We start from the raw sequence: 12,071 nt of genomic DNA, 5'->3' as shown, positions 1-12,071 counted from the left end.
ATCATCCGAGGGCCCGTCCGGATCTTTATTGATGCGGAATTTCCGTTTCGCAATCGAAGAGAAAGAGACTCTATGACTCTGGCCATCGATTCCGGGGGGACAATAAAACAATTGAAACCAGACAGTAGTAGTTTTAATTTAGGTCGATTCAAATTGAATTTTCACGTAATAAGACTATTTCTCCGGAACTATTTTTTTAGCGTGTCGTTTTAAAGTTAATGTCCATATTATTGAGGAAACCGGTCCAACTGGCAGTATAATTGGTAATTATCTCAAATAAAATAATCAATTATCAAGGATATTTCTGCGAGTAATTGGTATCAAGGATGATCAATTCCATTATACGACCAAGGTGACATGATTAACTGGAGATCGTGAAATAAATCAAAGTCGTATGGCCTTTAGCGCGGATGACCTCAGTGTGAATGGAAATTTTAAAAAAGTATCGTAACGATTTTGACTATTACGACTCGGGCGGATAACGATTAAAAAACAGCAAATTTGCGTTAAACTGAACTGCGCAGAGTTATTTTCCAACTGGCTCTCCTCCGACTTTCGCTTGTAACGAACTTCATTGAGCCTGGCTCACGTTTTAATCTACGAGGGCCGTGCTATTAAAAAAACTGGTTAAATAACTTCATGATTCTTATGTTATAGTATTACATCAGCTTTTCATTTTTTCGTTTTCGCTTTTCATTCATTTCAGAAGCCAGAGAAGGGGGGGGGGAACTCTTTCTCATTAAAGAGATTAGACTATAATACTCGTTATCTTTCTCGTGATTGAGGTCTAAAATAAGTTTTTCCCTTTTGAATCTCGAAAGTGAAAACAATTGTCCAATTGCCGAGCTGATCAAACAGCCAAAATTTGACGTTGGGTTGACTGACAGCTGCGTGTTGACTTTTCCTTTCCGTGCAACTGTCGAAATGTAGTAGTTTCAGCGGCGTTTATTCGTCACGCCCGAAAGACGCCCACGAATGCGTTCAAATAACCGCGCGCTCGATTTAAAAAAAAAAAAAATAGAAGAATTTCGATTGCGTTAGATGTCACCGCACAATTGACTCTAGTCGTATAAAATAATGTAATTTCCAGTCGATTTGGCCGACTGATAACACGGAGTTGATTTATTTGTCGTTTTCAGATTTGAGTGAGAGTCTGTTGTGCACCGATGCGACGTGAACGATAATCTCCCGCGTGATAAATATTATCGAATATGAATCATAGTTGATTGAGAGTGAAAGTGAATCATCTCTCCCTTTTTTTTTCGTGATGTACGGGTAACATAAAGCAGCGTCAGTGGCGGGAGGAGTGTCAAATATCTTAGAAGGATTATACGATGGCGATGGCGCTTAGTCATCGCGCATAGTTCGCTATATCGCCCCACGCATTTTCTCTTTTCTTATCTTTTTTTCCTTGTGTCTAGTTAATTGTTGTTCCACTATACATCCGCGCATGGTACACTACGATACGTGAATTGGTGTATAGTGCGTTGTACCTTACTGTCTATACAATTTGAAAACATTTCCTTTCATTTTCCACTGTCTCAGCACTGCTGGTTGGATACTTTCGCTATTTTCTCACCTTTACGACCTGCACGATTCGATGTAACTCGCATTTTCGCCGTTGATGACTTGCTGTGCTGGCCGACCCACGTCCAATGACCGAATCTCCGGTCTTTGTTTAAAATTTAGATTTTTATTTTTTAAACTTTGTTCTTGTATTATTTTTTGTTGAACTACAAATTTTCTTATATTTATAAGGTCCGCTTCTTTTCTTTAGATCGTTCCTTTGTTACATTCATCCAGCAAAGTAAAAGTTTGGTCTACTTAATAATAATAATAACTGCGCATATAATTTAGTAGTTGAATGCGAGCTTCATCGTCTATACTATTTCTTATCTTTCGTAGATTCATTTTGACTTCATTAGTTGCCTACTGTTGCCAAAACGCTTTCGATTGGCTCTGCGGGATTTTAGATTGCGCAACCAACAACAACACCGGTGCGCAGAAACATTTAACGCGCGCTTCAGCCGAAAAACGCAATCACAACACTTTTGATACTATCTCAAAAAGGAACGTAGTACTACGTACGCGGGTTATTTGTTGGGTGTCAAAGTAAAATGTCTCTGCAGCATGAGAGGTTGAAAGGAAAAGCTAGTACTATTTTTTTTTTCCCGCTCCTAAATTCAAAAGATGTATAGTAGACAATCGTGAGCGTGCGTTATATAGGCGAAAACCTTGATCTCGGCAGCACAGATTTGCATGTCTACGTGTACACATCGTCCCTTGCTGTGTGAATATGTCGCTGAATCAAACCCGAATGATGACTAATTGCAACCGACGCGGACTTGTGTATAGTCGAGTTGTCTTTTCTTTCTTTTGCTCTTGACAGAGCTTTACATAATTAACGCTCGTGATTTTTTTTTAAATCCCGTATACCAAGGACTTTCACGCGCTCCGGCGAACGAAATAAAACGCGGGTTTTTTTGGGCTGTAACAAATTTTTTCCAGGGACATTATTATTTTTTTGTTTTTTTCCTCCAACCTCTGCGCTTTCATGTGCTGTTATGCTATTACACACGGGTGGAATAGGTGTATAGGATACGTAACAATTTTGACCGAATCAGAAATACATAGCCGGTTCGATGATCGCCCAGCAATTGCGAGCTGGATATAATATCGGAGTCCCGTTATTAATGCGGTTCATCGATTCATTTCGGCGTCTTGGAATAACACATGGAAAAGGAGACAAATTCTCTTTTAAGTCTTAACAGTTTATATACGGATACTGTTCAGTCGTTAATCAAGGTGAGCACGCGCGTGCAGACAGTGAACAATCAGGTAGACAAAGGTTAGGATCTAATATAGAGAGAATGAAGTACGTGAATGACACGATGGATGACGTCCAACTGTACAGAAAAAATGTAAACAAGTCACTTTCTCGTCATTCATCATCGCATTTTTCAGAGCGACAATTGTCAAACGAAAGTAAAGTCTCTGCCCAGGTACATAAATCGAGAACAATGGGAATGGGCGACAGGTAGATAAAAAAATTGGGAATATGCCGTCTTCCGTGAACTATCTGATTGAATAACACAAACAAACAAAATACAATTGAGTTAACGAGGCGTTGTGTATAATGTCACCGTTTTCTGTTGCACAAGTCGGTCAATTTTGTTGTTCAATTCAATTCACCTTGGCACTGATCAACTGACGGAATGTGAGCCAAAACAAATATACGACACCTTTTTTGGTTTAAAACAACATATTTTGTTCAGTTGGACTGCCGAAAGGGTTGGAAGGTATATAGCCTGGAAACTTGTACACAAGCCGGGCGAAAGTGGCTTCTGGGATGGGCCAATAAAATCGCAGCACGTACGGGTAAATATTGATGAACACACACACACCAATCCACTTGTCGGATACTTTTTGTTTTTCTTTTCTCATGGTTTATTACATTACGGTTAAAGTGGTGGTGCCGGCGCGTTACTACTTTCCATCCGTTTTGACGAAACAAAATTCTCATTCCCGCGTTCACCCAGGCGCTGATGGCAGAGACGGGAGCTTTTTGCATGCATATATACGCACACGGTCAAGTGTGTATGTCTACATCAAATAAGGGAGGCGCGTCCACTTATTTATTTTGAAATTTTTTTTTTAGTCTGTGTTAGACATGTAAATTCGCAAAAGCTTGAATCCGGCCCTTTTTGAAATTATTGCGACACGCCATAAGGGTTTGCAGCAGTCTTAAGATTGTATAACCTTGATGAAAATAATAATTGAAACAAAAATTCTAAATCACTATCGAGAATTAAGTCTGGGGGGTCTCTGACAGATGAACAGTTTTACTAACGTGTTATGAGACATCCGCAGTTTTTGGTAATAGCGTGAAAGTTGAAGAAAAGAATCGTAAACCAGAATTTTTCCTGGCGATAGTTCTTCTTTTATTTACAATAATATCAAGTATGGTCATCTACCGGTTATATGTAAAACTACACTGACAATGTTTAGTGATTGTAAGCTTGTATAAGCTGCGTAAGCGCAAGAAACCCGAAGGTCTTATCCTAGGATTTTTGTTTCATTTTGATGAATCAAAATAGCGTGTGACGTTCAATAACTCGCTAATGGCCGCATCGAGACAATACTAACAATAATTCGACGAGATATCATCATTCTAAACCCTAAGCATTAAATTTTTGTGTTCACAGTTATGCGTTTTCCTGTAAACAGTTCCTCCAATTCATTCGTTGATTGGTTAGATCTATTGTTGCGGAAGGATGTCGTGGCGCTTATTAATGGAAGTTGTACAAGGAACGTACCCCCATTTACTATGGCATGACTTATGAGAAGTCAAAAATTCGGATTATGGAACGCTAGACACAAATCAGACGATCATTCGAATGAGTAGTCGTTGTTGCATGATAATTCTGTATATTTTTGCGTTTTAACCATTTATTTCCATCACCTTGACAGCAGGGAACCTCAAAGTATGAAAGTCAATACAGCACGATTTATGCATGATACAAATAAATTGCATCAGGTCGATAGCGCATGTTTGTTATTAACTGTTATTACTTCAAAGGCTGGGGATAATCGGGTACTTAGTAGACGAAAGGATTGGGCACGGGAGCAGCCGTAGTTACGGGAGCAACAGTAGTTATGGGAGCAGCCGTTGTTACGGGAGCAGCCGTTGTTACGGGAGCAGCCGTTGTGGTGGGAGCAGCCGTTGTGGTAGTTGCAGCCGTGGTAGTGGTAGTGGCAACCGTGGTGGTAGCAAGAGAACCAGTGGGGAAGTAAGGAGTGACGCTGTAGACGGGCTGGCCAGTTGAGCTGATGCCGGTCTGTTCAACGTAGCTGGTGACGCCCGTGTTCAAGTTGGTGACCTTTCATTTTTGAATTGACAAATTTTAAATCTAACCCAGAAGGGTGGCAGTTAATAATACTCACTTGGTAAATGGGATAGCCGTTGACAGAGGTTCCAACCTGAGTCACGCACGACTTGGTGCCGTCGCTGTTGGTTACCAAAGTACCTGCGCAGGTGTAGCTGGTGTTGACGGGGTAGACGCTGGTGGTGCTGTAGACGGGCTGTCCAGATGTGTTGGTGCCAACTTGCTGAACGTAAGTGGTAGTTCCAGTGTTGAGGTTGGTGACCTGTTTAATTTGAACGTTAGATTTTTATAGGATTGGGTAGAGAACGGTATGGATAAATGAATTTCCTTTGCTTATTACCTGGTAGATGGGGTAGCCAGTGCTCGAAGTTCCGACTTGGACGACGCAGGATCGAGTGCCATCGCTGTTGGTGACGAGTGTTCCAGAGCAAGTAGTCACGGAGCTGGTGGTTCCGCAAGTATAGGTGGGGGAGGTGCTGTAGACGGCCGTGCCAGTGGAGCTCACGCCAGTCTGTGTCACGTAACTGGTGGTTCCGGTGTTCAAGTTAGTCACCTACGTATTGGATTAATAAAACAAAACAATAGTTTTATTATAAGATCAAATTTTCAAATTAGCTGGAATTTTAAAAAGTTGTAGTTTGGTTCACTTACAGCGTAAATGGGGTAGCCGAGGCTCGAGGTTCCGACTTGGGTCACGCAGGAAGTTGTGCCGTCGCTGTTTGTCACCAAAGTGCCCGTGCAGGTGTTGACGTAGGTGGTCATGGGATAGGTGCTAGTCACGCTGTAAACAGGCTGGCCATAAGCATTGTAGCCGGTCTGTGTCACGTAACTGGTAACGCCAGTGGTCAAGTTGGTGACCTATTCGTGAAACGCGTATAGGAATAGAAATAAAATAGAAATCTGATGGTTATAACTTTTTTCTTGGGACCAAATTTGAAATTATTGTGTATCGATTTACTTTGTAGATGGGATAACCAGTGCTGGAGACTCCAATTTGTGTGACGCAGGATGTGGTTCCATCAGCATTTCTTACCAAAGTGCCGGAGCAAGTGTACTGCCTCTCGCTAACTTCGCTTTCAGCAACAACGTCCCACTGTAAGTATAATTCAAGATGATACATTAAACATTTATTTGCAAGTTTATTCGTAGATCGTAGACACTAAAACATTTATTTGTAATTTTAGTTTACCTCGAATGCAGTGGCGGCAGCAATGCTGCAAGCAATCAATAAGAAAATGCCGTAACGAAACATTTTTACTTTGCTGGACGAGTCGGTGGATTCGGCTACTTCTCGATCAGATCAGACTAGCAACGAACAAGTGTGTGCCGGTTGGAAGATTTGAATTCCCTTATATACGTTGTTCTTGACGCACATGGTGTTCATCAATCGATTCCTTGTGGTTGACCGACCACAGAAGAAAAATATCGGCTGAGCAAAAGGTATCCGAGTAAATCTTTAGAAATTTCAATTCAGGTTTTTGAGTATAAAATACCCCATCCAGTTGAAGGGAACGATATGCTAAGTTGACCCCACTGCGTACAAAGAACAGGGAACGAGAATGACGCACGACATGTTTCTGCATCCCTTTCAATTGCTGCGGTCAGATAAAATTTGGATAGGTAAACGCCCGTGTAAACGGCCAAAAACATCAAAACACCCATTGCGTTAGCGATACAGAGCAGTTAACTGAAATCTAGGCCTATAGCCGATCTTTTTGCCGCGATTTAGTTGGCGACCGAAACTATTTAGACAATTTTTGTTCCTATTTCATTTAAAAATTTGATTGACGGAATAATCACGCCCTTGTCGCCCAAAAAGAACTAAACGAAATGACAGTCCCTGCAAGTCCTTGAGAAACTCCCCCCTATAACTTAATAAATCTTATAGTTAACGTAGTTAACTTTTATCCAGTTTTAGTGACGCCATATATCATGAGCGATTATTTTTTTTAATCTCGTTGCCATCAATTTTGTCCAGTGCTAATTTGCCTGGTGTGTAGACCTAGAAGAGATTGAGATAATTTAGATTATCTTGTTCTCTATAGATGTAGCATGCTTGTGATGGAACTCAAAACTTAGCCAAAGTCCAAAACTCTTAACGCCCTTAATTAATTTTTGATTCTAGTGGACGTCCATCACCGAAATGCTGAAAGGTCGCGCATCATTCCGAGAACAATCGACACACCCAGCAGAATTGTTCGCTTCAAAGGATTCCCAAACAGCGCCGATGATGGAAAACGGTGGGTCGATTACTGAAATTGTTTCAGGTGTGGTTCATTTCAAAATCTATTAACGTCGATATACTGGTGAGATATCGCATCAGTCATTGGTCAGTCTCCACAGCGTCCACTGGCGTATTTTATCGTAAGTGTCATGGAAGGATTTATCCGGCTACTTGTCTTATTATCAGCGTTGCAGTTCAAGTTCTGTACATCTGAGAATCGTCTCGACCGTCACAAACATCTCAAAGTGGAATTCGTTCATCAATTGGCTGATAAGGGTCGATTTCAATGGAAAAGCTTGACAGTCCTCTTTACAAAAGATGACATCGACGACAACAGCGATTGGATTTTTGACGTCAAAGTCCCTAAAGTGATGATGGAACTATCGTCGATCGACGACTCGTTCATTTCAATTGCCCAGCAGCAGCCGACCGACGCTTATCTGATTCTCATCAGCGAACAATCAACCGAGATGTCGGCCATCAATTCCATCCTGAAATTATTCGTTTCCAAGCAACTGGACTCGACCAAAACGTGTTTGATTTTCTCCGCCAAAAGCGCGGCTATTTTGAATTGGAAAAACGATTTGGATCTCATCCTCGTCCAAGACACCGTCTCCTGGAACTCCAACACCGGTCTGGTTAACAAACCGATCCTGAAATTTGTTCGTCATCGTTCGCTGTCTTCGATGGAACCGGAACAACTCACCGGATACTACGACGGCGGCCTTTTGAAAGCCGATCAGAAACGGATCTTGTTTGATCGATCGATCAATTACCGAAATCGCCAGGTCAAAGTCACGACATTCCTCTCACCTCCGACTACCATCCGGTGCAAGGACGGAATAATTAATAACGACCAACAGATTTGCGGCAGGGACCCGAATTTGATCCGGGTCATTGGAGAGGTTCTCCACTTCCGTCCCGTATTCTCATCGCCAGCCCAGCCCGGATCGAAATGGGGAAACAAACTGGAAAATGGCGAATGGACGGGACTCATTGGCGAAGTCTCTCGTGGTGTGACAACCTTGGGAGTGGCCAACGTCTTCATGACCGTGCACTACATCGAACAGGTCGAATTCAGCTATCCTTACGACATTTCCTGTTCGACCTTTCTGACTCCGTCGCCGGAAATCTGGCCGCAATTGTACGCCCTCATCAAGCCCTTTGATCTATCCATCTGGCTGGCCACCGTTTTCTCCCTGGTCATTGGCGGCTTACTCATCCAGATAGTGGCGTTGGTTTACCACAAGATGTTCGGGTCACGCGACCCGTTGCGCTTTTTCGGTGAGGCCATGATCTACAACGCCCAGAGCATCACGGGAACCCGTTCCGGCTCCGACGAGCGATCCTCCTGGCCCGTTCGAGTGTACACATCCAACTGGTGGCTGTTTTGCTTCCTCCTGGGCACCGTCTACCGAACGGGATTGATTTCCTGGCTGGCCAGGAGTCCCATCCTGATGGCGCCGGTCGACACCATCGCCCAGTTGGTGCGCAGCGATCTGACGCCGTACGGCTACAACACGTTCGTCCGGGATTTGGCGCAATATTCAATCGATCCCGACACCATCCAGTTGGGCGACCGGCTGAAATTAGTCCCGCCCAATATGACCGCCCAGGTTCTGATGGGCCAGGAAAATGTCAACGCCATTTTCGAGAACAAACATTACTTGAAGTACTTGTCGGTGATGGTTGTGCCCAGCACGATGGGCAACATCTCCATCAACAGCGTCGACCCACGTCAAAGACTTCACGTCATGCGGGAGTGTCTGCGTTCGTTCCCGGTGGCGATTGCCATGACGCCGGGGACTCCGTTCAAATCGGCCATGACTCAAATTATTCATCAGTTGAACGCAGCTGGAATTATTGATCATTGGCTGGACAGCGTCGTTCACACTGAAGTCGCCTTCACGACCAAACGCTACAAGAAGAAGGAGCCGTTTTCTCTGCACAGCCTGGAAGGAGTGTTTTACCTTTTGCTTATTTGCTATTCGATCGATGTCGTTGCCTTCGTAGCCGAGCTCGTCTATCATCACGTCTCGTGTCGTCGTTTTCTTGCTGACAATGATGCCACATTCGACTAAGATACTATATCTGAATTATGACGTAGTCAAACATAATAGAGGCGATTCTCTGTGCTTAGTCTAATAATGGAAACTTAATCGTCTATTATAATTTGTAGAGCTGTTATTTGTAGATAACTTATATAGACTTGCCGTTGAAATATTAAAATAGTAGGCAATTTTGAGTGTCATCACTACTTTGAGTGAAGAATAGAAATTAAGTTGCAATTCACCTAATTATTAAATGTAAAACACATGTTCTAGAATCCGCTAAATCAGTTAATGAATAGTAGAATCCTAATTGTGCGAATGAAATACAACATTTCATCTAATATATTCAAAAAAAAATTACCATTTAGATCAGTAATTAAATCAACCAATGACCCCAAGCAATTAATATATTTGTGTGCAATAAGATGCACGAAAGTCTCAGAAGAATGCCATTTCGCAAAATGTCTCCATTCTAACCGAATTAACTGTTAGTTTGAAGGTTGGCGAGATAATCGGTTACACTTAGTAGACAAATGGATTGGGTACGGGAGCAGCCGTAGTCACAGGAACAGCTGCTGTAGTCAGGGGAGCAGCCGTGGTAGTGGCAGGAGCCAGCGTGGTAGCAAGAGAATTAGTGGGGAAATAAGGAGTCGTGCTGTAGGTTGGCTGACCGGCACTGTCGACACCGGTTTGTGTCACGTAATTAGTGACTCCAGTGTTCAAGTTGGTAACCTATTTATATTTACATGACAGTAATGTATTAGAAAACCTGATGGATCACGTTGACTAAAAATTTGGTTCAAAAGACAATATTTGTTTATTACTTGGTTAATGGGGTAGCCAGAGGTGGATGTTCCAACTTGAGTCACGCAGGATCGAGTGCCGTCGCTATTAGTCACCGTGGTACCAGTACAGGCGTAGTTGGTGTTGACGGGGTACGTAGCGGGTTTGCAGTAGGTCGGTTGATTGGTGGGACTCACTCCCGTCTGTTGCACGTAATTGGTGGCTCCGGTGTTCAAGTTGGTCACCTTTAATGATTAAATTATTCATTTTACAACTTATTTAGAAATGTGAATTGCAGGTAACATCTCAATGATTTACTTGGTTAATGGGGTAGCCGGTGTTGGAGGTTCCAACTCGAGTCACGCAGGATCGAGTGCCATCGCTGTTGGTCACCGTGGTACCAGCGCAGGTAGTGGCAGCAGTGGTGGTGCTGGCAGGATAGGTAGGAGTCACGCTGTAAGCCGGTTGGCCGGATGCGTTCACGCCGGTTTGTGTGACGTAGCTGGTGACACCAGTGTTCAAGTTGGTCACCTTTTTCGTGTCGATCAAAAAGTTAAATTTGTGAGTAAAAACTATAATGTGTGTAATTCTTTTAAAATTATGTACGGTGTTAATGGGGTAGCCGAGGCTGGATGTGCCGACTTGGGTAACGCAGGATCGAGTGCCGTCGCTATTAGTCACCAGTGTGCCGGTGCAGGTGTTGACGTAGTTGGTCATCGGGTAAGTGTTAGAGGTGTTGAAGATGGGCTGGCCAGTAGGGCTGACTCCGGTCTGTGTGACGTAAGTGGTGACTCCAGTGTTCTGGTTGGTAACCTATATTTTCCATATTAAAAATAAATAGCATTAGATATCAAATATTGTTTGCTAACAATTTATTACTTTGTAGATGGGGTAGCCAGTGCTAGAGACACCGATTTGCGTGACACATGATCGTGTTCCATCAGCGTTGGTGACCAAAGTTCCAGCACATGCCAGTTGTCTGTCTTCGCCATTCCACTATTTTGAAAATGGTTCCACAAGTTATAACATATTTTAAAATTCTTTTCTTATTTAGCTTATTTAATCAAATTATATTAGATCTAATTAAAATGGAATTTTACCTCTTCCGCAGCAACTGCAGCGATGCTGCAAGCGATCAGCAATAAAAGGCCGTAGCGGAACATTTTGTAGATGTCTATATCTCGATTGGATACTACACAAGGATTGTGATAGTTAAGCGGATTTCAGCCGTCTTTTATACCCATCATTTATGAACACGTCATTCTAGTTTAAATTGATTATGTATCTGTGGTCAGTCAGCACAACAGATCCCATGAGCAAAAAAGGGAAAACCAAATTTTCTTTGAAAATGAATTCGGCTGACGTCTGTGTAAAGTCCAAATCTAACCGCACATCTGGATGCGGTAATATTACTCACAGATTTCAAGCGTTGGTAACACGAATCTTATTGTACCTGTATTTTGCTGAGTTATCACTATGCAAATATAGACCAGCAACGAGTTTCATGCCCCATTGTCCATTGGCCTTACCTGTTTTCGTGTGGTTCGTGCGGTATTTATTCCACAAATAAGCGCAAAACAAATATGTCAATGACGCACATTATTGGGCAGCGTCAGGTAAAAATGAATTCAAATTGAAGTTTCTAGCGGTGAAAATTATCTTTTTAAAAAAGCAAAATAATTCCAGGAAAGCGACTTATTTGGTTTTATTATTATAAATTTTAACATTGGTGACTCCGCATGGTTCCGTAGAGGAGCAACAAAAATTTAACTAAGCATTAATCAATTTGAATCTACAAAAGGAATGTCGGTGCCATGGTCTCCTCACGCCATCCTCGCCCACTAGGAGCTCGACAGAATCATGGAATATGGCACCGTCCTCATCACAATCAAGGTGAAGATTCATCTACTGCAATCTGGCTAGGAATAGGTCACATGATTTGTAACTCCCGTGCCACTGTAGGCCCCAACAGCCCGAGGAGGTTTGTTGGGACAACCGCAGATATCTGTCGCAAGGTTTGAACTCTAGCTAACTGGTTAGCAATCTGTCGCTTTGACAACTCAACTATCCGACTTGATAATTCCGTTATTGTTTTTACTTTAATTTCTAGTCGATAATTTTAATTAT

The 12,071-nt window shown here is 42.5% G+C and overlaps 3 protein-coding genes across 4 annotated transcripts; 1 reads left to right on the top strand and 2 right to left on the bottom strand.

Moving 5' to 3' along the window:
- Positions 1 to 4,411: 4,411 nt before the first annotated feature.
- LOC124202136 (threonine-rich protein-like) lies at positions 4,412 to 6,224 on the bottom strand. Of its 2 annotated transcripts, XM_046598430.1 has the most exons (7): positions 6,076 to 6,224; positions 5,845 to 5,979; positions 5,538 to 5,744; positions 5,227 to 5,439; positions 4,945 to 5,148; positions 4,749 to 4,880; positions 4,412 to 4,706 (listed from the first exon to the last, which is right to left on the bottom strand). In XM_046598430.1, exons 1-7 carry the CDS (start codon positions 6,136 to 6,138, stop codon positions 4,599 to 4,601), a joined length of 1,062 nt encoding a protein of 353 aa, XP_046454386.1. In that variant the 5' UTR covers positions 6,139 to 6,224; the 3' UTR covers positions 4,412 to 4,598. The 2 variants fall into 2 exon arrangements, with proteins under 2 accessions (XP_046454386.1, XP_046454385.1); XM_046598429.1 differs by having other exon boundaries at positions 4,412 to 4,880.
- LOC124202133 (ionotropic receptor 21a-like) lies at positions 6,189 to 9,690 on the top strand. Its single transcript, XM_046598424.1, has 2 exons — positions 6,189 to 6,326; positions 7,012 to 9,690. Exon 2 carries the CDS (start codon positions 7,260 to 7,262, stop codon positions 9,189 to 9,191), a length of 1,932 nt encoding a protein of 643 aa, XP_046454380.1. The 5' UTR covers positions 6,189 to 6,326; positions 7,012 to 7,259; the 3' UTR covers positions 9,192 to 9,690.
- Positions 9,551 to 11,184, bottom strand: LOC124202137 (nucleoporin NSP1-like). Its single transcript, XM_046598431.1, has 6 exons — positions 11,045 to 11,184; positions 10,824 to 10,940; positions 10,551 to 10,757; positions 10,263 to 10,475; positions 9,986 to 10,189; positions 9,551 to 9,893 (listed from the first exon to the last, which is right to left on the bottom strand). Exons 1-6 carry the CDS (start codon positions 11,105 to 11,107, stop codon positions 9,684 to 9,686), a joined length of 1,014 nt encoding a protein of 337 aa, XP_046454387.1. The 5' UTR covers positions 11,108 to 11,184; the 3' UTR covers positions 9,551 to 9,683.
- Positions 11,185 to 12,071: the final 887 nt, after the last annotated feature.

Source organism: Daphnia pulex, chromosome 9, assembly GCF_021134715.1.
Source record: "Daphnia pulex isolate KAP4 chromosome 9, ASM2113471v1".
Classification (NCBI taxonomy): domain Eukaryota; kingdom Metazoa; phylum Arthropoda; class Branchiopoda; order Diplostraca; family Daphniidae; genus Daphnia; species Daphnia pulex.
This window is presented reverse-complemented; position numbering and strand designations above follow the sequence as displayed.

Excerpts from the sequence above, each read along its gene's own strand:
- LOC124202136 (XM_046598429.1), bottom strand. The coding sequence starts at position 6,138 with ATGTTTCGTTACGGCATTTTCTTATTGATTGCTTGCAGCATTGCTGCC. Across the intron at positions 5,745-5,844 it reads CTGGTTATCCCATCTACAAA|GTCACCAACTTGACCACTGG; the intron begins GTAAATCGATAC and ends TTTCACGAATAG. Across the intron at positions 4,881-4,944 it reads ACGGCTATCCCATTTACCAA|GTCACCAACTTGAACACGGG; the intron begins GTGAGTATTATT and ends CAAAAATGAAAG.
- LOC124202133 (XM_046598424.1), top strand. The coding sequence starts at position 7,260 with ATGGAAGGATTTATCCGGCTACTTGTCTTATTATCAGCGTTGCAGTTC.
- LOC124202137 (XM_046598431.1), bottom strand. The coding sequence starts at position 11,107 with ATGTTCCGCTACGGCCTTTTATTGCTGATCGCTTGCAGCATCGCTGCA. Across the intron at positions 10,941-11,044 it reads CTGCAGTTGCTGCGGAAGAG|TGGAATGGCGAAGACAGACA; the intron begins GTAAAATTCCAT and ends TTTTCAAAATAG. Across the intron at positions 10,758-10,823 it reads CTGGCTACCCCATCTACAAA|GTTACCAACCAGAACACTGG; the intron begins GTAATAAATTGT and ends TGGAAAATATAG.